General features: G+C 49.1%; 1 protein-coding gene across 9 annotated transcripts in view; it reads left to right on the forward strand.

Annotated features, from left to right (window-relative positions):
• UBE3B (ubiquitin protein ligase E3B) overlaps positions 1-27,887 on the forward strand; it is a 52,525-nt gene that overhangs the window by 139 nt on the left and 24,499 nt on the right. For 2 of the 9 annotated variants that reach the window (XM_042962806.1, XM_042962810.1), the window contains exons 2-18: positions 3,337-3,539; positions 4,726-4,907; positions 5,056-5,176; positions 6,765-6,824; positions 7,245-7,349; positions 9,271-9,367; positions 10,648-10,733; positions 11,640-11,722; positions 15,730-15,835; positions 16,141-16,261; positions 17,171-17,348; positions 19,137-19,300; positions 20,864-21,031; positions 24,292-24,463; positions 26,041-26,159; positions 26,780-26,894; positions 27,772-27,871. In XM_042962806.1, coding sequence (XP_042818740.1) covers positions 4,747-4,907; positions 5,056-5,176; positions 6,765-6,824; positions 7,245-7,349; positions 9,271-9,367; positions 10,648-10,733; positions 11,640-11,722; positions 15,730-15,835; positions 16,141-16,261; positions 17,171-17,348; positions 19,137-19,300; positions 20,864-21,031; positions 24,292-24,463; positions 26,041-26,159; positions 26,780-26,894; positions 27,772-27,871 — 1,956 coding nt within the window. In that variant the 5' untranslated portion in view covers positions 3,337-3,539; positions 4,726-4,746. The other 7 variants (XM_042962811.1, XM_042962807.1, XM_042962808.1 and 4 more) reach the window with 7 other exon arrangements.

Raw genomic sequence — 27,887 nt, forward strand, 5'->3', positions numbered from 1 at the left:
GGGAACAGGGTTGTGTGTTTTCCGAGTGGTGGGGGGACTTTGAAGGAGGTGGCTCTTTGGCCGGGTCCCTGCCTCCCCAAGTCGGAGGGCGGGTGCCGGGGGCTGACTTTCGTGCTCGGGGGGTTTCTCCGTAGCCGTTTCCATCCCTTTTCAGCTCTGGGGCGATAGGTCTTTATAGACAGGCTAATGCTGGGTGAAAAAGATTTGTTATTGTTGTTGATGCCGAGGAAAGATGCTGGGCCTCAGGAGTCCCTCCCCCAAATCGGAGTTCAAATCCTATACTCGCTGTGTGACCTTGGGTGAGTTCCCTCACCTCTCCGAGCCTCGGTTTCTTCCTCTGTGAAACGGAGTCATTAGCTCGTTTCACAGAGGGAGCTGTGTAATACAAGTTTTGGTACCTGGCATTCAGCCCTCTCCGTAGAGGCAGCTGGTGTTAATGATTTCAGTAAAGAAAAACTTGGTCGTAATTTGACTCTAACTTAGCCCTGTGGACAGCCTTGCACGTGCAGCTGTTTGTTTTTGCTGTTCCATGGGTGGGGCAGTCTCCAGGTCTTGTCGGTTTCACTTTAAATAATTGCTTTGGAGTTGGACGTGGCTTCAGATTCAGGAGTCTAGTGACCTCTCACAAGTCACGTTCCCTCTACGTTTCATTTGCTCTGTGTGAAGGTGGGATTGATGATAACACACACCTAGATAGGCAATAGCCTTCAATAAATGATAGCTGTTCTTATTAATAGCCTAAGTGCAATTGCCTGTTCTTTCAAAATTGGACCATTTGAGATCTTATAGAGCTGTTGAAAAGACAGACTGGGTAAGTATCTGTACACTGCCTGATTCATGATCCGCCCTTAAATGGTGATGGTCACCACACCTGCCTGTCCAGCTGTTCGCACCATAGGGGGAAAATCCTGTCGGGCTCAGACAGCAGTTGATATTTCTGGCCTTTCACCTTTGGATGATACTCTCTGGCCTCTTTCATAATTCTCCATGAAATTGACCTCATCCAGGGAAGACTGATGTTGAGCAGATATCGTGGGAGTATAGACGTAGAGTCTGATTCCTGTCTCTTAGTATTAAAATCTTGGCTCTGCCCATCACTGGCAGTCTAACATGGACTATGGGAGATACTAAGTGATCTCACAGGGTTGCTGTTATGTAGAAGGGACATGACACATAGTGGGTACTTTAATCAACTTACTTTCCTTTTTGCTTTTTAAGTAATCTTGGTTAACCCAACCTCTTGGGTTTCTAATTTTTCCACCTATATCATTGTTTCCCCTAACTGGATTGTAAGTTTTTTTGGGGGGGTTTTTTGGTTTTAAGTCTGGATGCTACAGTAAAGCCCAGTTACATGCTATCTGCTTTCAGATACTCCTTGTTAGTATTTTCCCACTTAATCCTAATCACAGCATCCTGACGACTAAATTGGGATACAAGAAGTGTAAATATTTCGGTTAATTCTTGTAGCACCCCTAGGAGGCAGGCACTATGATCCTCAATTTACAGATAAGGAATCTGAGGCCTAGAGAGGATAAATAATTTGGCCAAATGAGGTAGACTGAGAACTAAAAAGAACCAAGGGTACTCGATATGATCCAAGGTTTTTTCTACTATACACAGCCTTTTCTTTCTTTGATTAAGTCAAAGTTTGTGTAATCTTTCATTACAGTTACTTCGAATACACACTTAAAAGACTTCGTAATGTGTTTTGATTAATAAACTGGTAGATTTAAAATTTTTTTTTCAACGTTTTTTATTTATTTTTGGGACAGAGAGAGAGCATGAACGGGGGAGGGTCAGAGAGAGAGGGAGACACAGAATCGGAAACAGGCTCCAGGCTCCGAGCCATCAGCCCAGAGCCTGACGCGGGGCTCGAACTCACAGACCGCGAGATCGTGACCTGGCTGAAGTCGGACGCTTAACCGACTGCGCCACCCAGGCGCCCCATAAACTGGTAGATTTTAGATAGAAGAGGAGAATAAGAAGGAATTAGAAAAACTGCAAGTACAGACTATTATACGGTGTCAACAAAACCAGCATACAGCATTGCCGAGGGGATGCTAATCTCAAGGAAGAGATCTTATCCTACGAGGCTGCTTGGGAGAAGTGAAAATTTTGAGATAGCCTTTCAGGTACTTTGTCAGTTTGCATATGCAATCTCCTGTTTTTCCATTGAGAAGAGGCTCCTTCTTTTCATCACCCCTTCCCCCCCCCCCATCCTCCCCCCCCAATGAGGGACTCTCTGCCTGTTAAGGAAGAATCATACCATTGTGCTCAGGGCTTGGGCCCTGTCTTCTGCAGCTCTCTGGAGCTTGAAGCTGTTAACCAATCTAAACAGGGCCATAGCCCAAGTGACAGGACTGGTGAATCTTAGTGCACCCAGGGATAGGACAAAATTTAATGGGGGAGGAACGTAAGGGCCCTTAGTGACCAGACAGATGAGAGCCCGTACCGCAGAGTTAAGAAAAAAATTCTCACGTCTGTACAAAGAATACGTCAATTAGACTTACTGTGTAATCTGTCAGCCACCTTGATAGGTATTTGACATAAATTGTCTCATTAAGGCAGAAAGGGTCTGAGACCTCTCCCTGTGGGGGCTGCATGGCAGAGCTAGAGACGGGCTCCAGCTGTGACTCGAAAGGCTGTGTGCCTCTCACAGTGCTGTGCTGCCTCACTGCATGCTTTCTGCAGAGAATTTGGAAAACGGACTAGTTCAGGAAGCAGAACTTCCCATCATTCCTCCACCTCCAAACAACCACTGTCTCATGTTGTTTTTCATTTCTTAGGCATAAATGTTTTTCATTTTCATTAAAAAAATGCCACACATAACTTTCAATGGCTTCTTAACATGCCATTCCCCTCTGTTCGTGCTTAGTGCCATAAGGTGTGTGCGGCTTCAATTAGCTTCTTTGGGGGTTATTTTCAATCTATTCCCTTTCAGCTGGAGGACTGGGGAGGTACACTATAACATTTAAACCAGACATGAAGGGATGCCTGGGTGGCTCAGTCGGTTGAGCATCCCACTTCAGCTCAGGTCATGATCTCACGGTTCGTGGGTTCGAGCCCCACGTCAGGCCCTGTGCTGACAGCTCAGAACCTGGAGCCTGCTTCGGATTCTGTGTCTCCCTCTCTCTCTGTCCCTCCCCTGCTCATGCTCTGTCTCTCAAAAATGAATAAACGTTTAAAAAAATTAAATCAGACGTTAAGTAAAAATGAGAATACTAGTGTTTTAAACCAGAGGCACTTTTTATTACTTTTATTCAGTGCGGAAGATATATGATACCCTGCCTGTAAAACTTAACCCCGAATCTGGATTTTTCCACGTGCTTCTGCCAGGAAGGACAAGCTCCTCTGAAGCGAGAAGCTGCCCTCGGCATAGTGAGTCCTGTGCAACATCACTAATGATTACCTGGCGTTTCTGTGTCACAGGCAGGTCCTCAGGTGAGCTATTCAGACTGCTGCTGGGCAGAGAGAACAAGTGATTCAGAAGACTGCTACCTTTTTCTCCCCTGCCTTCTTTCCTGCCTTCCTGTGACCAGGTGGGCTCTGTTCATTTGTTTTGACAATTACCGATGAGAGACCCACATGTTGTTTAACAGATGCGAATCCGTGTTGAAAAGGGACCACAGAGGCCTCTCGGTATGTTGACATGGAAAGAGCCTTGAATGAGCTTTTTATTCCTGATGATCTTTTCATGTGGGCGCTGCTCTGAGGGAGGTAACGTGGTAAAGGGATTGTTTTCCAGAAGTCTGGATTTCTGAGTAATCCCTTTGAATAATTTTGTCGGCTGGACTGCTTATATAGTTGGGATAGAATGACAAAGTTTTCAAGCATCCAAAGAAATTTCATCGTGGGAGGCTCTATGGACCCATGTTGTGTGCTCTAGGCATAGCCAAAGCCACATCTTTGGGAAAAGATAGTGATTGGTGATTTAGATAAAAATGTAATGGACAGTTTAGACCCTCTGTCCAAAACATGCCTTTCAGTGGATGGACAGATTCTGCTCCGACGTCCTTATCAGCCCTTGGCAGAATGGGAACAGTAAGGACAGCCGAGTAAGTTATACATAAAACCAAATGTATTCAATCTAACAGATTGTCTTGCATTTTGGACTCACACGTTTGGCTTTTTTAGCGTTAAAATGGCTCTTTTTCCAAAAAAAATAAAATAAAAAATGAGGGCTTATTTTGTGCTGGGCACAAAGTAGATACCAGTAAATATTTGTCGGGTGAACAGAGAAATGAAATAATGGTGACGGTAAATAATTATGTTCGATTTTTTTTTCCCTTCAAGCCTGTACTTTGCAAAATAAATTTGACTGCTCAGCTTTAGACTGCTCCAGAAAATTCAAATACCTAGGAACCTTTGACCTAGAGGATGCCTGGTTTGAATTAGAGCTTTATGGATGGAACCGGTTCATGCTTTGTTCATCTATTAAACAATTACAGAGCCCACACCCTATGGCAGATGCTGTGCTCTTAAGAAGATGTGATTATTTAATGCAGGAAAAAGCACCGCTGGTCTAGATGAGGTGCATGAAAAGAGCCGATAGGAAGTTGGGACTTGTGCCAGGAGAGCTATTAGCCGCTGTGGAGGGAACCGAAGGGTCCTGAGTAGCTCTGCTGCTGCCCGAATGCGTGCCCGCCCGCCCTTGGCTCGCGAGCCCCTTCCTGTGTGTGTTCTTCCTCAATGATCTACGTCAGCCACTTGCCGTTTTCCTTGCAGGGTTCGTGCAAACTTGCAAACATGTTCACCGTTTCTCAGACCTCGAGAGCGTGGTTCATCGATAGAGCCCGTCAGGCTCGGGAGGAAAGGCTGGTGCAGAAGGAGCGGGAGCGGGCGGCCGTCGAGATCCAGGCCCATGTTCGCAGTTTCCTGTGTCGCAGGCGACTGCAGAGAGAGATCCGGTGGGTGCTGGGAAATCCTCAGCACGTTGTCCCCTGTCCCCAGTTAATAGCAAGAAAAAATGGTGTTTTCTCCTACAGTTCTTGAAAAGCCTTCCAGCTGCTATGAGCTCCTAATTTAAAATGTCTTTCCGCCTCCTTCCCCTCCTAGGAGAGAGATCGATGAGTTTTTTAAAGCAGATGACGTGGAGTCCAGTAAAAGAAGCGCACTTTGTATTTTTAAGATTGCCAGGAAACTGCTCTTCTTGTTCAGAATTAAAGAGGATAATGAGGTAAAATAATAATAGTGAACACTGTGCTTACCCATCTGCCAGGTCTTTTGAAAGTATTTTGCAAATATAATTCATTTAATCCTTATAGCGATGCTACAAGATAGATTCTGTTACCACCACATCCTGCCCTTTTTGTTTTCTTGGGACGTGTTTTGCGGGGATTACACTCAGTGCTTCTGAGAATCATCACAATTCTTTTACATTGACCATGACAAGCACTCCGACTCAGATGTATACAGGAGTGAGGCAGGTTGGGCAACTGAGTGGAAGAAGCCATTTACAGGAGAAAACAACAAATTATAATAAGTAGGAGCACCAGGGTGGCTCAGTTGGTTGAACATCCGACTTTGGCTCAGGTCATGGTCACACAGTTCGTGGGTTTGAGCCCCGCATCGGGCGCTGTGCTGACAGCTCAGAGCCTGGAGCCTGCTTCGGGTTCCATGTTTCCCTCTCTCTCTGCCCCTCCCCTGCTCATGCTCGCTCGCTCGCTCTCTCTCAAAAATAAATAAACATTAACAAAAAAGAAATAATAATCAGTAACTGGCAGGAGGTGGTGGTGATGGGGAATGATGACATCAGAGGGAGTTGATGGGGTGTGTGGCATGGCCACTGAAGGGGGGCGGCCAGTCCTGGGCTCCAGCCAGTGGTGGACTGCTGTGAATTTTGAAGAGAGATGCTGGTGATCCTTGTACTCGTTTTTCTCATTTGTAAAAGTTGGTAGCTAATTTGAAATTTCTTTTAAATCCTGTAAACCAAATGAAGCGTGCTGGTCGCACTTTGGGGATTAGAATGATCAGCCTACAAACGATTCCAGGAAGTAGCGAGTTGTCTGTAATGGTACTGATGGTCCCATCGAGGAGGGCCTCTGTGCTCCCAGGGGTTAGACGTTCATTACTGCTAAGCATCCCATTGTGCCAGACCTTCTTCTAGGCAGTGGGGCCCCAGAAGGAAATGAGATGGGCGGGGTCTCTAACCCTGCGGAACATGTAGCCCAGAGAGAGGCAGGACTACACAGGCAGGAAGATGAGGACAGGCAGGTGCCGTGAGGTGACCCCTGTTGATGGAGGAAACTATAGTCTAGAATGCTGAGGTGGCTGCCCGGGGCCATAGCACTTTTAAGGGTGGATCCAGGGCCAGTATAGACAGCGTAAAGTGGTTTCCAGTTTCCACTTTCCTTCCTTTTGCATTTCAAGTTAAAAATGATGGCGTGACAGGTTGTGGGGAAAAAGTCCGTGTCTGTGGTGCTTACAGAGTGGCCACCGGGAGAGCGCGACCCAGGGAACAGCTGCTAGCCCGCAGGAGCACAGGCCCAGATTGCCGGGTTGATTGTGTTTTTTCCAAAGGCACCCCTGGCTGAAACCACGTGTAGGGCTCCTCCAGCCTGTGGGCCACCAATTTGAGAACCTTACGTTAGCCTTTCTGATCCCCAGTTTCCACATCTATAAGGGGGAATTCAATATGATCACGTCCGTGAGTCATCTGGCATCATGTGAGTCCCGCACGTGCCAGGTACCCACGGAATGCTTGCTGCTTTCCCATTTCAATGTGGCTTGCAGAAACGTGTAACCCCCATCCTTCCTCTTCGCAGAGATTTGAGAAGTTGTGTCGCTGCATCCTGAGCAGCATGGATGCTGAGAACGAACCCAAGGTAAGCAAGACGGGGGCTGGGAAGTCTCCCACAAGCTCTCAGGCCGATCTCTTTGGTTCTGAAAGTTCCTGCTAAGTGTTACGATTTTGTTAGGTCGGACTTTGCATACGTGGACACACACACCTGCCTAATAAGTAATGACTTGAAAACATTACCGCAGTGCAACTGGTTTTCTTAGTCTTTTCATTATCCAAGGACTGCGTTCTCCTCTGACCTCTTAGGATGGTAAATTCCCTCACTAGGCTATTTTATCTATGGGTTTAGTGTTCAGATAAGTCCTACTCCCTGTTTATTCACCTGTTCATTCCCACTGCCTTCCCCAGCGCTGGACCTAGTGAACTTGTCCTGTCCCAGTAGCTAGAACATATGTAATTTGGTCCCTGTTTCTGCCCATTACATTTCTCTTTCTCCTGCTTGTAGGTGTGGTATGTGTCCTTGGCTCTTTCCAAGGATCTCACCCTCCTGTGGATTAAACAGATCAAACACATTCTTTGGTGTTGCTGTGAGTTTCTTGAGCAGCTCAAGGTAAAAACAGAACAAGACACCTGTAAATGTATCCTTTTCATTGTAAATATATTCCCTCTCATTGGAGGCCTTTAGAGTATATCTTGAGAGTCCTCAAGATTCCATCATAGGTTATTTCTTTGGAAGTTTATCAGAGTCTAGTACAGAATTATTAGCACCCCTGTTCTAGGAGAGAGCAAGCTAGATACCGTTATCAGTATGAGTCCTTTTTTCACGTATAACATTCTGAACATTGGCTTATGCTCACCACAGTCTTGACACCCAGAAATCTGTTGCCTTTCTTTTTATTCTTTTGAAATAATGGATAATTTATCGTTTACATTATGCTAGTCAGGCTTCTTGGTACAAGTGCAGAAACCCAGGGCACCTGGGTGGCTCCGTCAGTTAAGCGTCTGACTTCAGCTCAGGTCATGATCTTGCGGTTCATAACTTCATGCCCCGCATCAGGCTCTGTGCTGACAGCTCAGAGCCTAGAGCCTGCTTCGGATTCTATGTCTCCCTCTCTCTCTCTGCTACTTCCCCTACTTCCCCTGCCTGCCTCTCTCTCTCTCTTTCTCTCAAAAATAAATAAACATTAAAAAAATTTTTGTTAACTAAACAAGTGCAGAAATCCAACATGTGCAGCTCCTAATACATACAAGCTAAGCAAGAAGGAGAATATTTTTTTTAAATGTTTATTTATTTTGGGGGGACAGAGGATCTAAGATGTGTTCTGTGCTGACAGCAGAGACACCGGCATGGGGCTTGAACTCACAAACTGAACCATGAGATTGTGACCTCAGCCGAAGTTGGATGCTCAACCGACCAAGCCATCCAGGTGCCCCGAGAATATTTTTTATAGAACATTCTCTGTAATGTGGCAGCCAGGGATGACCAGAGCCAGGAGCTTCTAGGATTCTCCCTCATCCCTTTCTCTCCTCTCTGCTCCCTTTTGGAATCGCTTTGTTCTCTCCTGTTGTAATCACAGTAGTTCTGGCCTCACATCCTCACTCTTATCTTGACCAAAGAGAAAAGGGAGGCCTCTCCCACTAGTTTAGGAATCAGAGAGGACAGTAAAGGCCCAGTGTTGTCCTGGTCTCAACCTCAAACTGGTCACAGTGGCAAGAGGGGGGAAGGTACTGCCACTGGCCCTTCTGGTCCTGTGCCCACCCTTGTGTTATGAGAAGGTGGGCAGGGGTGTGAGTGGTTGCAAACGGTGGACGTTTTCACCTCGCACATTGGGAGAGAGGTTTCAGGGGCAGAGGCTTGACTCACGTGGGAGCTGAGCGATGGAGCAGATGTCCCCAGAGCCCCCATATCTCTAGCCATCTCAGGGCACTTGTGATTGACTCTCCTGGCCTTGACCTGGCAGCAAGCATGAATTATGATTATGATAATCAGTATTACATAGAGTTACCTGTGTGTCAGGCCCTGTTCTTAGTGCTTTGTCTACATTAATCCGTTCATTTTTAACAACAACCCTATGAAGAAAGCAATGTTACCACCCAGAGTCAACAGCTGAGGAACTGGGGGACAGAGAGGGTAAGCAGCTTGCCCTAACTCACACATCTAGCCAGTGGTCAAGCAGGGAGTCTGAGCCCAGAGTCCCCGTCACGTTCAATTGCATTTCTACTCTGCTGCTCCAGTGAACATATGTCCGTACATCCATCCATCCATGTACACAGCAGGCCAGCTCCAGTCAGCTTGCTTCCCAAGAATTCTCATTCTCCATTCCCGAGAGTGTTTCAGATTCCGTGCTCGAGGATTCGTGTGCCAGAATCCCTGTCCCTGAACTCCCAAAGTGGTCATTCCCCAAGAGTAAAAGAATAAACTCGGACGGTCCTGACTCGCCGATTGGTGGCAGAGTGCATCCAGGCAAGTTGTGAGTGGCTGCTCTGCCGTCGGACGTATGACTTCATCTCAGTCTCTTTGTTGTTTCCAGCCTGAAATCTTACAGGACTCCAGACTCATCACGCTGTACCTCACGATGCTTGTCACCTTCACAGACACTTCAACATGGAAAATCCTCCGCGGAAAAGGTCTGTGGGACTGGCTTCAAAATCTTTCCCAAGTAGCATTTGCATAGAGACCTTGGGGACCTTTTCTCCTTTTGAAGAAGCATTTTCACTGCCATAAGCCTCAGGGGGGGCCCTGAAAGCATACCAATGAAGATGCCCTTGACGTTTCCATCAGATAGCATTGTAATATCCAGAATACATTCAGGATTGTGTGTTCTAATCTCTCCTTTGAATGTACGTTTAAAGGCACGGTCCCCCTGAGCTCATTTTTTAAAACTCCCATAGCACCTCAGCCTCCAAGTGGTGATATTCACTCAAGCCTTGTCATTCGTGTCACAATCATTGGGCAGCAAATAATTCTATTTTGTCCATAAGATTTGCATCATGAAGCTGCCTCCTCCCTCAGATGCCGTACTGAGCCTTCCGTGTTTTGTCCGTTCACTTTGTCCATCCGCTCTGCAAATGGCCTTCTCCGTGCCACATTCTGTGCGGGCACTGGAGATACAGAGAAGGCCGCTGCCTTCGGGCTTCAGGTGCCAAAGACTGCCGTGTGCCCGCCCGCCCTTCACAGAACTGGAGAGTCTGGTGAGGGAGATAGACGCTAAAGGGAAGTCCCATACATGTGACTATATGCGAATATAGGAAGGACTTACATGTGAACACACGCATGTCATGACGACCGTGTGAAACGTAGCGCTCGGAACGAAGACTACGGAGAAACAAGAACGTTGAGCGGATCCGGGAGGCCCTGCCTCCCTGTGTCTGGGACTCAGGCTCTCCCGCCGAAGTGATGTCTGAGCGAACAGCTGAAGGGAGAGTTGGGGTTTGCAGAGCCAAGGGGGAGGACTTTGAGAACAGAGGCAACTATGTGCAAAGCCTCCTGGCCAGAAAAGAGGGGTTATTTTAAGGCGTGGGCTGTGAGGGGGGGCATTTAAATCTTGGGGAGTTCTGGCCTTGAGTTCCAGGGTGTCCGTCTCCCAGCGGGGAGAGGCGGTGGCCACAGAGAGCAAACGGTGCCGGGCCCTCGGAGGGAATTAGGAAAGGTGCGACAGGTGCTCAGAGGCTGGGGACGTTACTTCTGGCTGAGGGAGATCATAGGACCCATCACCTGAGAGGTGACACTTGAGCTGGACCTTCCAGGAGAGTGGGTTCTGGAGTTCATCCTCTCCCTGTGCCTGATACCAGGCTGAAGGGGAGTAGGAAGACAAGCCACCGAAATGATGGCCTCGGGCCTGGGGTGTGCTATAAATAGTTCACGGTCAGGCCAGTGCCTTTTCTCTCACACGTCTTTCTTCATTCAGGGGAGAGTCTTCGACCAGCCATGAACCACATCTGTGCAAATATAATGGGACATCTCAACCAGCATGGATTCTATCCTGTGCTGCAGGTTTGTGAGTGCGTCCCCGAACACGTGACCTCTCTCTTCAGTACCTGAACTTGAATTTTCACAGCTGATTTTGGCATTACCTGGTGCCCTCTTCACAGAAGTCTTTTTGCAGGAGGAGTTTAATGCTCAGCTTCCTGTCCCTTCCCCCACCTTGAGTCGCTTGTGGTCTGTGTCGAGGGAGGACAGTGGCACTGGGGTCCCTTCGTTGTGCTACATCTTTGGCTGCAGAAATGACCCAGCCGCTTGACACTTAAAGTCAAGAGGGGAGGCCTCAGGATTTGATTCCCTCGGGTTCCTTCTTGGGTGAAGTCTGGAGTTAGCTTTCTTGCTGTGTCCTCAAACACCCTTCTGTCCACACCACCCCTGTTGTGCCGGCTCACACACCCAGGGGAATAAATGCCGGAACTCTAATCGCTGTTTAAAAGCGGTTTGGGATTCTCGGGTTTAGAAGTAGCATTGATGGAACCCTTCCTTCTGCCCGGCGCTGAGATGGGCTCCTTCCTGATCGGGTTTCCTCTTCTCACATGAACCCTGGGAGGCGGTTGTGATGGCCGAAGGTGGTGCCGTCAGCAGCACGTCTCTGTGAGGAATCTTCTACTGGATGCCAGAATGTAGGAGTAGCATACGTATGAAATTTTAAGTGTGGTGGTGTTTTTATTGGCTGTAAACTTTTTTGGCTGTGTCTTATTTTAAAAATTTAAACACAATATTTAGAGAGACAGTGGTATAATGAAGGAGATACCCTTTACTTTGCTCTCCCTTCATTTTTGGAAAACATTCTAAATATAGGTTTTTTTGTTTTTCTTTTTATCTGAAGCACTCATTTTACTTCTGTGCTGCTTTTTTACATACAAGTGACTGTAGGTTGGCATCGGCCCCTGACCAGTTAAAAATGTTCTTTTTCAGATGCTGTTAACCCGTGGCCTGGCAAGACCCCGGCCTTGTCTGTCCAAAAGCACTTTAACTGCGACCTTTTCTCTCGCACTACGGTAAGTAACTCCAGCTGAGGAGCTGGCGTGCTTCCGGAAACTTCCTCCTCTCGCTTTCCCTTCCTCCTGTTCCTCACGTTACATGTGGGGGCTTGCCTGTTCTGTTCTGTTCACTGACAGGGTGCATCTGTGGCAGCTCTTCTGTCTGTGCCCCTGAATTTTTTGCATCGCGATTTGAAGGAAGCTTTTCAAAGCGAATTGCTTTCATTGTGCCAAGGACCCAAGACCCAAGCATTTTTCCTTTTGAGCTTTTTAATTGATAAGATAAAGAGAACCCCTTGAGCTGGAAGAGGCCCGGCGAAAGGCAGGGTAGAGGGTGAAGGGAGTAGTGTTGTGAGCCCAGGTTTAAAATGTTAAAATCTGGGCCGCCTGGGTGGCCCAGTCAGTTAAGCATCCAACTAATGGTTCCAGCTCAGGTCGTGATCTCACAGGTTAGTGAATTCAAACCCCACATTGGGCTCTGTGCTGATGGTGCAAAGCCTGCTTGGGATTCTCTCAGTGTCTGTCTGTCTCTCTCTCTCTCTCTCTGCCCCTCCCCCACTCACACTGTCTTTGTCTCTCTCAAAAATAAATAAACTTAAATAAATAAATAAAATACAATAAAATGTTAGAATCTGGAGGCTCAGAGAGGTTGTGCTGTTTGCCTTCACTTAGATAGGAGATACAAAATACATAAGCTAAGTACTTCCATATAGAAATTATGCCTGCAATTCTGAGAATTACCAAGTGCACAAAGCTGTGTCTGTGACTGGGTCCAGAACATTCTTAAACTGTTGAGAGGAGCACAGACTTGGGGGAGATGTTAATATGATAACTTGATCATCTTAATCCCCAAGATAATAACTTTGGGCAGGGGGAGTGTTATGGTCAAACCAGTGACGTAAAGCTCCCTGCTCTGCCCCCCTTTGCTAATCCACAGGGCAATTTACCGCAGAGAGCTCTTGACAAGTCCTGAGGTCTAAGAACCTTTGGGCCTGTTTAATCCGGTGCCAGCCCAAACATAATCTGAACGTGGAATACCCCCACCTAAGTTTTCACTGGTGGAACGTGTCTATTGGTGTCCCATGGACTCCTTTCCTGTGGAATACCAGTTAGCAAACGATGGTCTAGAGATTGGTTGGTAAACTTTTTCTGCAAGGGGCCAGCTAATACGTATTTTCGGGTCTGTGGTCCATGCAGTGTCGGTCACAACCACCCTGCCAGTGTGGCACAAAGCACCTATAGATGATGCGTACACAGAGGAGAATGGCCATGTTTGAACAAAACTGTATTTGCAAAAATAGGCAAGGGGCAGAATTTGGCCTGTGAGCCATTTTTGCCGCTCCTGGTCTAGACTGTGCTTTCCACTAACCATTAGCCACCTGGGGTTTAAATAGACATATATTAAAATTAAGAATTCAGTTCCTTGCAGCGTCTGGGTGGCTCAGTTGGTTGAGCATCTGACTCTTGATTTCTGCTCAGGTCATGATCCCAGAGTCATGGGATCGAGCTCTGTATCTGGCTCCATGCTAGGTGTGGAGCCTGCTTAAGGTTCTCTCTCTCCCTCCCTCTGCCCCTGCCCCTGCCCCTGCCCCTGTCCCCTGCTCGCATTCTCTCTCTCCCTCTCTTTAAAACTGAAACTAAAATTAAAATTAAAAACAAAAAAAGAATTCAGTTCCTCGGTTGCATTAGCCACGTTTCAGGTGCTTCGGGACCACGTGTGACTGAGCAGTGACAGCCTTATTGGACCACACAAAGAAGAAACATTTCCACCATCACGGAAAGTTCTGTTGGACAAGGCTGGTCTAGAGCAGCCTTCTCTGTAATGAGAACCACATTTTAAAAGACCAGAAATCAGGGGAAATTATTTAAATCGATATATCCAAAATATAATCATTTCTACATGTAGTCAGTCTTTTAAATTCTTTATTTTAGTTAAAATTAACTTGGGGTGCCTGGGTGGCTCAGTCAGTTAAGTGTCTGACTTCGGCTCAGGTCACGAACTCACCGTTGGTGGGTTTGAGCCCCGCATCGGGCTCTGTGCTAACAGCTCGGAGCCTGGAGCTGCTTCAGATTCTGGGTCTCCCTCTCTCTCTCTGCCCCTCCCCCGCTTGCACTCTGTCTCTCAAAAAGAAATAATAAACATTTAAAAAAATTAATAATTTATTTCTTTTCATACTGAGTCTTCAAAGCCTGTTGTGTATTTTACCCTTAAAGCCTACCTGCATCTGAACTAACCACATTTTAAGTGGTCGGGAGCCACACGTGGCTACTGGCTACTGCGTTGGACAGCCCATTTCTAGAAGCGAGATCCTTACGAGAGAGGAGCAGGGGTCTGCCAGTGATGCTGTAATTAGTTACAGAAGTAGACCAGATCGTCTAGTAAACAAACACACCTTCCTTTCAGACTCTGAGAGGAGTCGTATTTAATGAGTCCTAAGACATAGGTGCAAACAGGTTTTCCAGCGGCAGGTGTCCCGCATCTGCTGTCTCTGAGTCACTTTCTGGAGCAGTTCGTTCCAGCCTCGCCCACCCTCCCCTCTCGTCAGAGGCAGGGAAGCGTTGACACGCAGGTGCCTGAGCTCCAGGGCACAGGGCCGCTCTGCCGCCCTCCTCCGTCTCCTGAGAACAGAAGTCTTCCCTTCCGTTCCAACGTCCCTCCCCCACCCAGAGTGTTGTAATTCAAGAGTGATTCACCGAGAGGGTCACATCCAGCCATTCCGTCATGTTCCTTCTCCTTTAAGAATGTGGTAGCCTCCATCATTTAGATTTTTTCACTCTGTACGTTAGAGTCGTTAGAGTCCATTGGCTCACTCTGAAGGCCAGGCGGCTCTGAAGCCTTTTCCTTAAGTAGTGTCCTTTTTCCCCTCTGAGTATTTGAATGTAATTGAACATGGCCAGGACCTTTTAAAACAAAATACCTAGGGGTTTTGTCACAGTAGGATATACTATTGAAAGTCTGTAAAATCATAAACGTTATGTTCAGACGTGATCACTAAATCCTATGATGCAAATAGCCAACATTCATGGGCCACACGATTGTTTTAAGATTTATACCCACATTAACTGACTCCTCACCACATTCTCTAATCTTAGTTTTATAAATGAGGAAGTTAAGGCCCAGAGAGGTTAAGGCATGAGCAGGGCCCCGGTCACACAGCAGGGAGTGACAGGGCCAGGAGTTGAACCCAGGCTATCCTGACCTCAGAGCCCATACTCTTTACTCCTCGTTCTTTATTCTTGTCTCACATATTGGCCACAATTTTGTATTCCAAGAGCAACATATATTGAATCCATGGCACGAGGCACCTTCTCAAACTCGCCTTGTTCCATTCATTCCCCAGGCCCCCGTTTTGCCCAGACTCGGTTTCTGTTTTTTCCCTTGTGCCTGTCCAGCTCCCTGGTTGCAGCGTGAGCTCTGTACTGGCGGGGACTGTGCAGCGAACGTCTCCTTTACCATCCTCCCCTGCCGTGCCAAACACTGAGGCCACACATAAGGCCACATCCTGAGTCCTAGCAGGACGTCTGCAGAATTTGTCCCCCAAGGGGGCTCAGGTGCAACAACTGCGAGGCTAAAGGAAGTGTTTTGTTTTGTTTTTTAGAGTTTATTTTGAGAGAGAAAGAGTGGGGGAGGGACAGAGAAAAGGAAGGGGAGAGAGAATCCCAAGCAGGCTGTGTGCTGTCGGCATGGAGCCTGACACAGGGCTCGAATTCACGAACCATGAGGTCATGACCTGAGCTGAAACCGAGAGTCAGATGCTTAACTGACTGAGCCCCCCCAGGCGCCCCTAAGGGAGGTTTTTGATGACCTCATGAAGAGGTGTACGTAACAGGGCACCAAGGGAAACCGAGCATCTAGTACGTATGTGTGATCTTTTGAGACTGGATGTCCCCATTTTCAGCCTTTAGTTTTCCTAGACGTCCTGTGAGGCGTAATTTCAAGGAAGTTGGGGGCGTTGGCAGAGTGGTTCTTTGGTTCCGGGGCAACATGCAAACCCATGTGAATAAGGCGATCTGTCTGTGTCTAGCCCTGTGATTGCTGCACAATTTTCAGACAGTCTGCTTCGGCCATTCCTCATCCACATCATGTCTGTGCCTGCTCTCGTGACTCACCTCAGCACAGTGACCCCTGAGGTAAGTGGCTCTCCGGTTCCCCACCCCCAGTCCATTTTTGCCATTCTTCTTAGAAATTAGAGAGTAAAATGTTTTCTCCCTTCATTTCCACCTCTTCTCCTGACACTTCTACTAAGGCAGGAGCTGCTGTAGACGCACTCGTGTTAGCGGCCGAGAGAGCCAGGTCCTCATCTTGGTTCGTTTTCTTCCTGGCCGTTGAGAGCATGTTTGGCATCTAGGTGTTGATGTGCAAGCGACCAAGTTCATGCTCCAGTGGGAAATTCTTCCTGTCGGCTCCCGCTCTAACAGTCTGCAATTGTTCGCAGCGCCTCACCGTTTTAGAATCTCATGACATGCTTCGTAAATTCATCACATTTTTAAGAAACGAAGATCGATGCCGTGACGTATGTGAAAGCTTAGAAGGATGCCATACGCTTTGTCTAATGGGTGAGTATCTGTGGCTGGGCATCAGGAGAAGCCCAAGCGTGTTTGCTTTTTGCTGTTCTGGGGATCATGAGTTGTTTTTAGTAACGCTTGGAAGTACCTAGCGATAAAAGACATGTAATTGGATACATAAAATAGACACGTAGAATTGAAAACTGATGGAAAATATAGCAACCTGGCAACCTGGCTGAGTGAAAAATGTTAAATTTTGGCCCTCAGCTTCCTGGCATCCAAGAGAAGAATGAAAATGGGATGAGTCACCTGGGTAATTCTCATCTCAAAAGAGAAGGGAGGGCACAGCTGGGTGGTGTTTAGATCGGAGCAGAGCCTCATCATCTATTTTACGTTTTCCTTGTAAGTAGAGAAAGGACAGAAGCGAATAGGTAGAGCGTAATTCTCATCACTTAGGTTTTTTTTAATGGAGGAAAAGGTCCTTGGGGCTAAATTTTAAGGGAGTTCGTGGTGAGTAACTTCGGTGAACGCTGAACAAGAGTGACTTCCTGGGACGTTCAGGTGTCCTTCCAAAGGTCATTTCTTACATTGACTCTCGATTCTCGAGTTTTAGTGTCGTATCGAAGTGTTATATGCTAACTAAAGTTCACACACGTCTGCGTATGAGTCTGCCTGTCATCCTCACGGCAAGAGTGGGGATCATTATCCCAATCTTCTAGGTGAGGAGACGGATTCGAGAGGTGGGTTGAGGGTCGCACAGCTCCTCTGTGGCAGGGCCAGGGTTTGAAGCCAGGCGCGACACGGAGCAGCCCCAGCACTGCCAGCTGCCAGGTGCCTCTCCACGTGGGATTTCTTCCTGCGCGTGGACGTGACTGCGGGAGCCCCAGGCGGAGAGTGGGGCTGCGAGGTGACGGAGCGGGTCTGCCCGGGCTCCTTGCACTCAGCCTTCTCTCTTTGCAGGCAACCTTCTGCAGTTGGGCTCCCTCAGCCCCAAGGTGTTAGAGGAAGAGACGGATGGGTTCGTGAGTTTGCTCACCCAGATGCTGTGCTACTGTCAGAAGTACGTGTCCCAGAAGAAATCCAACCTGACGCACTGGCACCCCGTCCTCGGCTGGTTCTCCCAATCTGTGGACTATGGGTAAGTCCCAGGGCAAATCACTGCCTTTCTTGTCTCCTGCCTGTCTCTCACCACCTCCCCCTTCTTCCTTCCATCTTTCTTCCGGCTTCTGTTGTTTTGTTTCTGGTTGCAAAAGTAATATATATCACTGGATAAAATCTAGATAAGACCAAAAGAAAAAAAACCATCCCATTGTGCTACTACCCAGAGACAACCGTGTGAACGTCCCTTCAGTTTCTTTTTTTACCTGTAAATATCAACAGGTTTGTTTTGTTTTTTTTTTTAAGTTTATTTATTTTGAGAGAGAGCATGCACATGCGTGGGGGAGGGACAGAGAGAGAGGAGGAGAGAGAGAGAATCCCAAGCAGACTTGACACCATCAGTGCAGAGCCCGATGTGGGGCTTGAACCCACAGCCTGTGAGATCGTGACCTGAGCCGAGATCAAGAGCCGGGCGCTCAACTGACTGAGCCACCCAGGCACCACTCAATAGTTTTTTGTTGTTGGTTTTTTTTTTGAGATCATTTATTTTGTATTTCATTCTTTAGTAAATTGTGAACCTTATCTGTCAACCCTATTTTTTCTTTTTCAGTATCACTTTTCCTGACTCCCTAGACTGCCGTATTTTGCAGGTGATTAAAATAAGCCCCGTGACTGAAAGGGGGTAGAGGTCACCTCAGATCCTTTTCAAGAGGTGGAATATAAGTTTAAAATTTTGTAACTAAAGGACTCAAAAACATTAAAAGCGCTAGGCTCAAAGAGAGAGATTAAGTAAACGGCATCACAGATTTGAAAGCAGAACAAGCCTCCTGGGCTGAGATGAGGCAGGTCTCGGGAGTGAAGGTGGCTAGAGCTTCCGGCTCTTTTCCTGTTCAGATAGCTGCCTGGATCCCTGGCAGATCTCCTTGAAACAAAGAGTGAGGGCCAGGGGAGGAAATCCCAGGATAGCCTCCCTTTTCCTCCTACCAGAGTGCCATCCAGTTGAAAAGACAAATGGCCAGCCCGTGATGGGCCCCAGTGTGATAGCCCAGCCTGAGGAGAATGGGGCAGGTGTGTTGTGGCCTCAGGAAGGATGTTCTGGGAGGCAGGAGGGGCGGGGGGGGCAGCAGTGGGCAACCTGGTCTGCTCTGAGTGGACTTGGACAAGCCCCTTTACCCTGCTCTCCTTGCCCGAAACCCGGGGATGATTTTCACAGTCTCTCGGAGTGTGGTGTTTCAGAGAATTGGAGGAGATAAGGTACGTGAAGGGCCTGCCTCTAGGCCTGGCTCGTGCTCATGGGTCGTGGCTGTTTCCACTGTGGTGCCGGGAGCCAGGGGAGCCCTCATAGGCTCTTAAGCCGGGAGGTGATGAAGGCGGATTTCAGGAGTGTGAGTCTGACGCTAGGGCTGCGGCGTGGAGCGGGGAGACTTTCAGGAGGTTGGGGGTCGTGGAGACTCGCGGGCCAGGCCTGCGGGCTGGATGTGAAGAAGAGGCCAGTGCAGCAGACGGCAGATGGCTTTTGTCGACTGGATGGTAAATGGGGTGGGGTCAGAACAGAGAGAGGGCATGACTATGGCAGGTGGAGCCTGCGGCCCTGGGGCGAGCAGGGATGCTGTTGGCGGCACGGGAGGCCTGGGTGGGGTGGCAGAGGAGGCAAAGAGGCCAGTGCCTTATGCATCTAGGCCCCCTTTTTCGTATCCTCTTACTCGCCATGTCGAGTGGCAGGTTGTAGCCACCCCTCCAAGCGGAAGGCCCTCTGGGGGGCTGAGCGGGCTCTCCCCGGCCATCCGTCAGGCGGAGCTGACAGCGCCCGTCTCCTGCTCTCTCGTAGCCTTAACGAGTCCATGCCCTTGATCACCAAACAGCTGCAGTTCCTGTGGGGGGTGCCTCTGATCCGGATCTTCTTCAGTGACATCCTGAACAAGAAGCTTCTGGAGAACCAGGAGCCAGCCCACGCGCAGCCGGCATCCCCCCAGAACGTGCTTCCCGTGAAGAGTAAGTGGCTCGGGGGGGCCGACCCTGTGGCTCTGCCTGGCTCAGGGGCCGCTCCTGTTGTCCCTGTGTGCCTTCTCCCCTCTGTTTCTGTGACGCTCGGACTTCTCCCACAAGGGTTTTAAGACCACTAAGCCAAGTTCACATTCAGCAAAACAGCAATAGAAAATCTTCAGGAATAGAAAACAAGGACCAGGGAAGTAGCAGTAGGTGAACAAAACCGAGGTCGTATATAGAGAAGAGTGTCCACAGATGGGTGTGCCACAAGGGCCATGGTGGTTGTCTCTGGGCTTCCATTTGGCTCTGAATTTCTAGTAGCTAAAATGAAAAGGGGGGTGGGGATCTTTTCTTACTCTTCCCTAGCAGGAAGAAGGAAGGCCCGTTTCTTAAATTTTAAATTTTTTTTAAGTTTATTTATTTTGAAAGAAAGAGAAAAAGCATCAGCGAGGGAGGGGCAGTGAGAGAGGGAGAGAGGGGATCCCAAGCAGTCTCTGCACTGTCAGTGCAGAGCCCAACACGGGACTTGATCCCACCGACCGTGAGATCACAACCTGAGTCAATACTAAGAGTTAGACACTTATCCAACTGAGCCACCCAGGTGCCCTCAGTTTTTTAAGTTTATTAATTTATTTTAGGAGAGAGAGAATCCCAAGCCGGCTTCTGCGCTGTCAGCACAGAGCCCGATGTGGGGCTCCATCTCATGAACCGCGAGATGATGACCTGAGCCCAAACTAAGAGTCAGATGCTTAACTGACTGAGCCACCCACATGCCTCAGAAGGTTCATTTCTTAAGGGAGGTAGAGCCTTTCTGAGTTCCTAATCATAGAAAAAGTCTCCCACGTGGGGGTCCATATGCAGAGGACACTGGGTCACTGGCCAGGCCACCTTGGCATTGCTCCTACTGCGGAATCAGTCATAGGGTCCATGGAAAGGTTTCTTGCCCACTCTGAGAAAAGTTCGGGAAATGCCAGTGACACCGAGTTCTGTGGCGCCACCTGCCTGTGGCAAATGTCCAGGTTCCGGGTGACTTTTCTTCTGCCAGCCAGTGTGGTGCAGAGCCCCATGTCACAGCTGCCCGGGAGCAGGGCTCAGTGTCGCTTCAGCAGGATGTAAATGTAAGGGAGAAGGTTTAAAACTAACCTTCGAGCACAACCCAAAGCAAGTATCAGTGCTCGAGGTTGATGCTGCTCCCCTCTGAAAGGACAGAGAACTGGGAATCAACCAGGCCACCCGCCTTCACCCATCATCCCCTAGTACGGTCGAATTTTTACCCTTGTGGGTTCTGAAGTCCGGTGGCAAAGTAAAGGAATCCCCTGTAGGAGTCGAACGTGCCTGGCTTGTTCTGGAACATCTTCTGATGTTCTGAAGAGGTCTTTGGGTTCCACCTAAAAGCCTGTGGTTAATGCTTTTCTAATTTATCCCAGAGAGATAACTTGAGTCAGAGCAGTGGCCCCACTGTCCGGCTCTGGCTATAAAGGAGGCACGTTATCGAAATGCTCTTTACAGAGTGAAACTGGGCAGATGGCTGAGCGTCTGCTCACACGTTCCTTCTCCTCTCCATGCCAGACCTCCTGAAGCGCGCGTTTCAGAAGTCCGCATCAGTTCGGAATATTCTCAGGCCTGTTGGGGGTAAGCGTGTGGACTCTGCGGAGGTCCAGAAGGTCTGCAACATCTGCGTCCTCTACCAGACCTCGCTGACGACCCTGACCCAGATCCGGCTGCAGATACTCACAGGTTGGGAGGCCTGAGGCGTCTTCTTCCGTCTCCAACACTGGGGGATGACTTTTCTTAGAAAAAGCTGATTTTCTTCTGGCTTCCTTAGCTCAGAAAATATATTTTGGAGGAGGCTGTTTTTGAGCTATTCCCCTTCGAGGTTGATACACCTCAGCTAAATGGCTCACACTAACCTCCATCCTGGCGCGGGCGGCTTGCTCCTGTGACCTGGCTCTTGTTTTCATTACGGAGTGCCATTTGCTTTCAAAAGTTACTGTTTTTCTGAATAGAAAACTAGAAAAAAAAGAAAAGAAAGAAAACCTAGACCATATTTAATCTCATTTTCCAAAGATAACCACCTGTGCCTGAGTGTGCTACACGTATGTATATATTTAGACTGAAATACGTAGTTGTGCCCTTTCCATTAATCATTTTAGAAGCATTTTATCCCGGTCAGCGGTTCTTCCAAAGTGTCATTTTTATCGGCCGCATAATATCTTCATCACATGGGTCTCTGCCCAGCATTTTCCTTCTTAGCTGAGCAAGGAAGAAAGTTCTGCGCCCCGCCCCTGTGAACACAAGAGTGTGGGTACTGGGGGCTTTCCACTGCCTCGCAGGACTTGCTCGTAGGAATTGGTCTTACGAGGACAGGAAGTCTGTGAGCCGTAAAGCCATTGACTACGTAAAGGATATGGAACTTTTCTGTTTCATTGTACCTTTTTTTACATCATAAATTGCCACTGCCTCTCTCTTTCACACTTACTCATCTTCACGTATTGATAGAGCACCTGTGTGTGCCAGGCTGAGGATAAAGAGGTGACTGAGACAGTCGGGGTCTCTTCCCCGAGGGATTCTAAGAATGAGGAGATGAGCTGTAGGCACGGGAAGAATGTAGCGCCCGTCATGACGGGCACTGTGACCATGGATGTCATGAGACAGCGTGGGCTTGGACTGGAGCAGGGTTTCCCGGCCGCGGCACTGCTGGCGTTTTGGGCCCGACAGTTCTTGGCGGTGGAAGCCGTCTTGTCCTTTGTAGGATGTTGAGCGGCCCAACCATCACAGATGCCCGTGGCGCTTCCCCTCCCCGTTCGTGCCAACGCTGCCCGTCTCCAGACACTCTCAGAGGCCTCCTCGGGGGCAGCGCGGTTCCCGCTTGGACAACACAGGCCTGGCGTGGTGGCGGGGTTGAAAGCAGGGGCACCTGGGCGTGTTTTAGAAGTCGTGTCTGCAGGTCCTACGGTACAGTTGGATTTGGGGGAGTGAAGGCTAGAGGCTTCCAAGATGAGGCCGGGTTGTTGGCCCCCACAGCCTGTGGATGGTGGTGCATTTGCAGAGCTGGAGAAGCCCGCTGGGAGGGAGGCTGGGGGAACAGAGTCCTGCCTGGCCGTGAGGAGAGCGAGGTGCCAGTCAGGCACGCGAGTGGACCGCGCGGGGGCGCGAGCAGAGGCGTGCTGTGTAAAGCCCTGGGCCCGGGACAGGTTCCCTCGGGGGAGGGTAAAAGCAGACGAAAAGGGGTCCGGACCAAGCCCAGGGCCCCAGCACCCAGTGTGAGGGCTTAAGAAGCGTATCGAGTGACGTGATTTTGAGGTGAGCGTTCAGCTTTTTGAGGCGACCACAAATTCAGGCATCTGAATGCCTCGTCCCAGTGAGAGAACCTCGTCCCAGTGAGAGAACCCAGAAGTTCTCTTGGCTGACTTGAAAACGTATCCTTTTAAGAAGGAGATAAACTAGCGTAAAGCGTCGGTAGAGTATTGGGTCTGTTTAGCGACACGCGAAGCAGAGTGTGGGAGACCACGCGCTTTGCTCCCGCTCCTCGCGTGCCACGTGCTGCCCTGTGGCCCGGCTCCCCAGGGCCCTGCGTCTTCGTTGCCGTCGGAGTCGCGCCGGACGCAGCCCTTGTTGAAGCCGCGTCTGAGGCCGGGAACGAGCATGTTCGTCCCCGCCGTGAGGGCCATTCACATGATGTGAGAGCAGTTGCTCTTCCCTTCTCGTCCCGTGGGAGTGTATTTGTGGTCCCCGCAGTGCGGCTGCTCACTCCGTCTCTGTCTCCACCTCCTCTTAAATTCTGAGGGGTCTGCGTTCCGTAATCTTGTCCTGCCCCTTGGAAAGTGTGAGCTCCAGCCTTCAGGAGTAGTAAGTGGCCACTCCTCTCTGGTTCCTTCAGGCCACCCTGGTCTAAGCACAGAGCAGCACTGATTGAGTCTGTCATCGTCCTCCTCCTCCAGGCGGGTATACCTTCCCGAAGCGGTTCTTTGTCCAGTACCGAGTAATTCAGAGTGCCCTGTAAAATGAGGGGGGTTATAAGGACTCCGGCAGAAAGTGAAAAATGAGGAATAATTTGAGGTACACGCCCTACTGTAGTTTCAGGGACGCATGGACTTTCAGAGCCAGACTCTCTGAGTCAGTAGCTGCACTAATAGACTTAAAATGTGATAGTGACGTAGCCTGTGTGTCTGATGCCTTGTAGCCATCGGGAAGCATTTCTAAAATGCCATCGGGAAGCGTTCCGAAAATGTCTTCTCCACCCAGGGTTAAATGTTTGTGTGACACTTCACGGGATCTCTGCTACAGTCGTTAATGGCTTTCCCATTTTTAACAAAGGTAGAATAGTAGAAAAGAGGAAAGCTTTGCTAAATTGTAGGTGAGCCAGAAAGATGGTTTAAAGCAGGGGTCAGCAAAGGGGCCAAATGCGGCCCACCACTTGGTTTTGTAAATAAAGTTTTATTGGAACACAGCCCCATCCATTCATTTACATCTTGTCTGTGGCTGCTTTTGTGCTATGCTGGTAGCATTCAGTAGTGTGACAGGGTGTTAGGCCAGGCCCACAAAGCCCGAAAGTACTGACTCTCTAGGCCTTTCCAGAAACAACTTGCTGACCCCAGATTTAAAATATAAACGCTGAGTCAGACAGACCTGGGTTCCTCTTCTTGGCTCTGCTCCTTATTGGACTGAGTGATTTGGAGCTAATTACTCAACCTCTCCAGGCTTCAGTTTCTTCCCTTATAAGATGGAGGTAACGTTAGGTTTCACAAGGTAGAAAGGTGATAATGCATGCAGAGTACTTAGAATGACGTCTGGAACATAGAAAGCACCCACTAAACGGTAGCTGTTATTGCCATCATCACTCTCGGTGGTGATAATGATTTTCTTAGTAATTGCACCTTTTTTCACACCCATTAAGTGTCCACTAATAGGAGTGTTTTGTTCCCCCAGCGGATAGGAGAAACCGTGACCCAGATGGTGCCCCCACCTGAAGCTTGGGTTTCTCTGTCCTTTTCCAGGACTCACTTACCTTGATGACCTGCTCCCCAAACTGTGGGCGTTTATCTGTGAGCTGGGGCCCCACGGAGGGTTAAAGCTCTTCTCGGAGTGCCTCAACAATGACACCGAAGAGTCCAAGCAGCTCTTGGCCATGCTGACGCTGTTCTGTGACTGCTCCCGGCACCTCGTCACGTAGGTTGACTGCTGTGGGGCCGAGTTCCTCTCCAGAATGTGGAGAAGCCCAATGACAGTGTCAGGAAGGAAGTAGTTGCTGATGTGATTGCCGCCATCCTCTGGACCCGTGTGGCAGGGTCATTAGGAAAATTAGATGAGAAAACATTTTCAAAGTAGGTGGCACATAGTTGGGGTTCAGCAGTTCTTAGTTCCATCCTTCCAGGGGAGCTGGTTCAGTCCCACTGAGTGTGGGCTCTGGGATTCTCCCAGAGCTGGGTTCAAATCACTGCTCTACCATTTCCTTGCTAGGTTAGTAGTTACCTGGAAAGTTCCATAGCCAGAGTGCCAGGATGCAAATCCTGGGTGGGCCACTTCCTGAGACACCCCGGGCAAGGGGGCTCCACCTTTCCGAGCCTTTGCTTCCTCACCTACAAGCGGGAACAACAGTAGCACGTGTCTCTGGGCTCTGTGGTAAGGATTGCAGGAGATAAAGCACACAAAGTGCTTAGCACAGTCCCGGACACTTAGGAAGGGCTGCGGGCTGCGGTTCTTGTTATGATTATCGACTAACCCTAGGCGAGTTGCTTAACCACTCTGAGCTTCCTCCTTCAAAGAGTAGAAATGGTTATCAGCCATCTGATAGGGAGTACATGAGAAAAGGAAAGTCAAGTTCTCAGTGCAGTGCCTGGCTCAGAGTGGGGAATTAATAGATGTGAGTCCCAGTCAGTGCTTTTTTTTTCAGCCTATGTGTCTACTTGTGTGTTTGGTATTCTTTTAATTCCACTTTTTCCAAAGGTTGGTAAAGAATTATGAGAATGGACCCCGTCAGGCAGTTATGTTCATGGTAGAAGACATTGGGTGGGAGGGGATCAGGGACACAAGGTGACAGATTGGGTAAGAACCACGGAGAGAGGTGCTCCGTGAGCAGTTGGAGGCCAGGGCAAGGGTAAGACACCCTGAAGGGCTGGGTCTAAGACGACCCAAGAATGAGTCATGCCCTAAGATGAACGGAGCAGACTTAGGAGATTTTCAGGTAGAGCTGTATCTTAAACAATTCATTTATTCACACATTCTTTCAAACATTCGTTTTTCATTCCCTCATAAACACTTCTCAGGTACCTACTAACGGTCACTAGTGGCTGCTGCAGATGCAGGGAAAGATTCTACAGCTTTTCTCAGTGGGCATACACTCTCTGTCAAGATTTCTTGATAAGCATGGATAGGCATGGATGGAGAAGGTGTCACAGTCAGATCCTTATGAATAAGGAGAATACAGAGAGAAGCTTATTGTTGTTTTCCTCTCTCTGTTGTGGTTTTAAATTTTTCACTATGGACAGTTTCAAATTAATAGAAAGCGGAGAGAAGAGTAGAAGGATCCCTCAAATGCCCATTACCAGCTTCCACACTCATCTGCACGTGGTCGCTTTTGCTTCACCTCTGTCCCCAGCTGCTCTCCCCTCCGGGTTCTCCTGAAGCACATCCTACCCATCAGAGCTTACTTCGTGAGCTTCTATTCGTCTAGTAAGAGGTACACATCTCGTCGTTCCTCCCCTTTCCTCCGTGGGAAGTTGTGAATAATTTTCCATCTGATTTAGGATCCTTGACGACATCGAAGTTTACGAAGAACAAATTTCATTCAAACTGGAAGAGCTGGTCACCATCTCCTCTTTCCTGAACTCCTTTGTGTTTAAGATGATCTGGGATGGGATCGTAGGTAAGGCGAAGATGCCAGCCGTCGTGCTGCACGCGGGGAGGCCACGGTCTGGAACATCAGCTGATGCCTAGCTTTATCGCCCATCACAACCGATTGCACAGGCACGTTTATTCACGTAATTGGAAGTTGTACTTCTCCTGTCTGCGGCCTCTTAAGATAGTAGGTGCAGATATGGAAGTTTTACATCTCCCTTCAGGAAGTACGTGTAGGTGTGAAGGATTATTAACGATGATGATTTTGCCCCGGATCTCCCTTTGCTTCTTTGAGTCGATTTCCGTGAAAAGGGAACATGTGTCAGGGCACGCTCCAAGTCAGAGCTCACCTCCTGAAGTGCTTCCAGTTTGCTTGGTACAAAGCTCCTTAGATTAAAAAGGTCCTTTGGATCAGCTGCTAGTGGGAGGCAGACAGTGGTGATTGTGTCTGAGACGCTAGGGTCCTGCAAACAGAACGTACCCAGGGCGCCTTTTATTCTGTCGATTCCACGTGGACTCTATAGAGTGAGGGAGACAGAGACCTTGGTGGGGGCTGGTGACGTGCAGAGACAAGGCGCCATCCTCTTGGCTCCTTGCCAGCCCTGACCAGCTCTGTGTTTGCAGCTCTCCCATTTCTTTGACCCACAGAGAACGCCAAGGGGGACACCTTGGAGCTGTTCCATTCTGTCCACGGCTGGCTGATGGTGCTGTACGAGAGGGACTGCCGGCGGCGCTTTGCCCCCGAGGACCACTGGCTGCGAAAGTGAGGAGCAGGGCCGGGCGAGCGGGTTTGTGGGGGCCAGGCTCCCCTCCGTCAGGCGGCCAGACTCGTGCTCTGGGGCCAAAGGGTCTTCATCGCTCCCTCATCCTCTGTCCCCCTGGGAGGACAGACCGCCCAGTGGTTGGTGCCTGTGAGGACGTGCTCACCCTGAGGGTGGTCAGGGCTCAGTAATGGTGACAAAGCCAGGGCATGGTTAGCAAATGGGAAGAAACTTCTTGTAGCTGAACTGAGCAGCAGGTTATGAGGGTTCAGTGGTGGTTTTTATCAACAGAACGAGCAGGATGAAAACTACAGCTGGCCTTTTGGGGGTAGGGTGGGGAGATCCACTTACAACAACTAAGTGTAAGATGTCTGCAGTTTTGTTTTGGTTTTGTTTTTTTTTTAGTTTGTGTATTTTAAGAGAGAGAGCAAGCAGGGGAGGGGCAAAGAGAGGGCGAGGCAGGATCCCAAGCAGGCTCTGTGCTGTAAGCACAGAGCCTGTCTCAAGGTTTGAACTCATGAACCGTGAGATCGTGACCCGAGCCGAGATCGAGCTTAACCGACGAAGCCACCCAGGTGTCCCAAGATGTCTGCCATTTTTTATAAATGACGTGTTGGCTCTTACGTTGTGGCACTAGAGTGGGGTCTGGCGGAGCAGAGAGTAGGTATTTTAGGCTTTGCAGCCAGAGGCTCTCCTTTGCAAGAGCCCCAGTCTGCCATTGTGGCGGGAAGGCGGCCAGTGACGGTACGCGGTGGACGGACGTGGCCGTGTTCCGCCGAAACCTTGCTTACAGAAACGGCAGCAAGCTGGAGCTGGCCGCCCCTGCGCTAGAGAGCTGCTGTCCTATGATAACCCCAAACCCATGCCTTTCTTCTGCAGGGACCTCAAACCTAGCGTGCTCTTCCAAGAACTGGACAAGGACAGAAGACGGGCACAGCTGATCCTGCAGTACGTCCCTCATGTCGTTCCCCACAAAAACGTGAGTTGCTCTCAGA

This window comes from Panthera tigris, chromosome D3 (assembly GCF_018350195.1).
Source record: "Panthera tigris isolate Pti1 chromosome D3, P.tigris_Pti1_mat1.1, whole genome shotgun sequence".
Taxonomy (NCBI): Eukaryota; Metazoa; Chordata; class Mammalia; order Carnivora; family Felidae; genus Panthera; species Panthera tigris.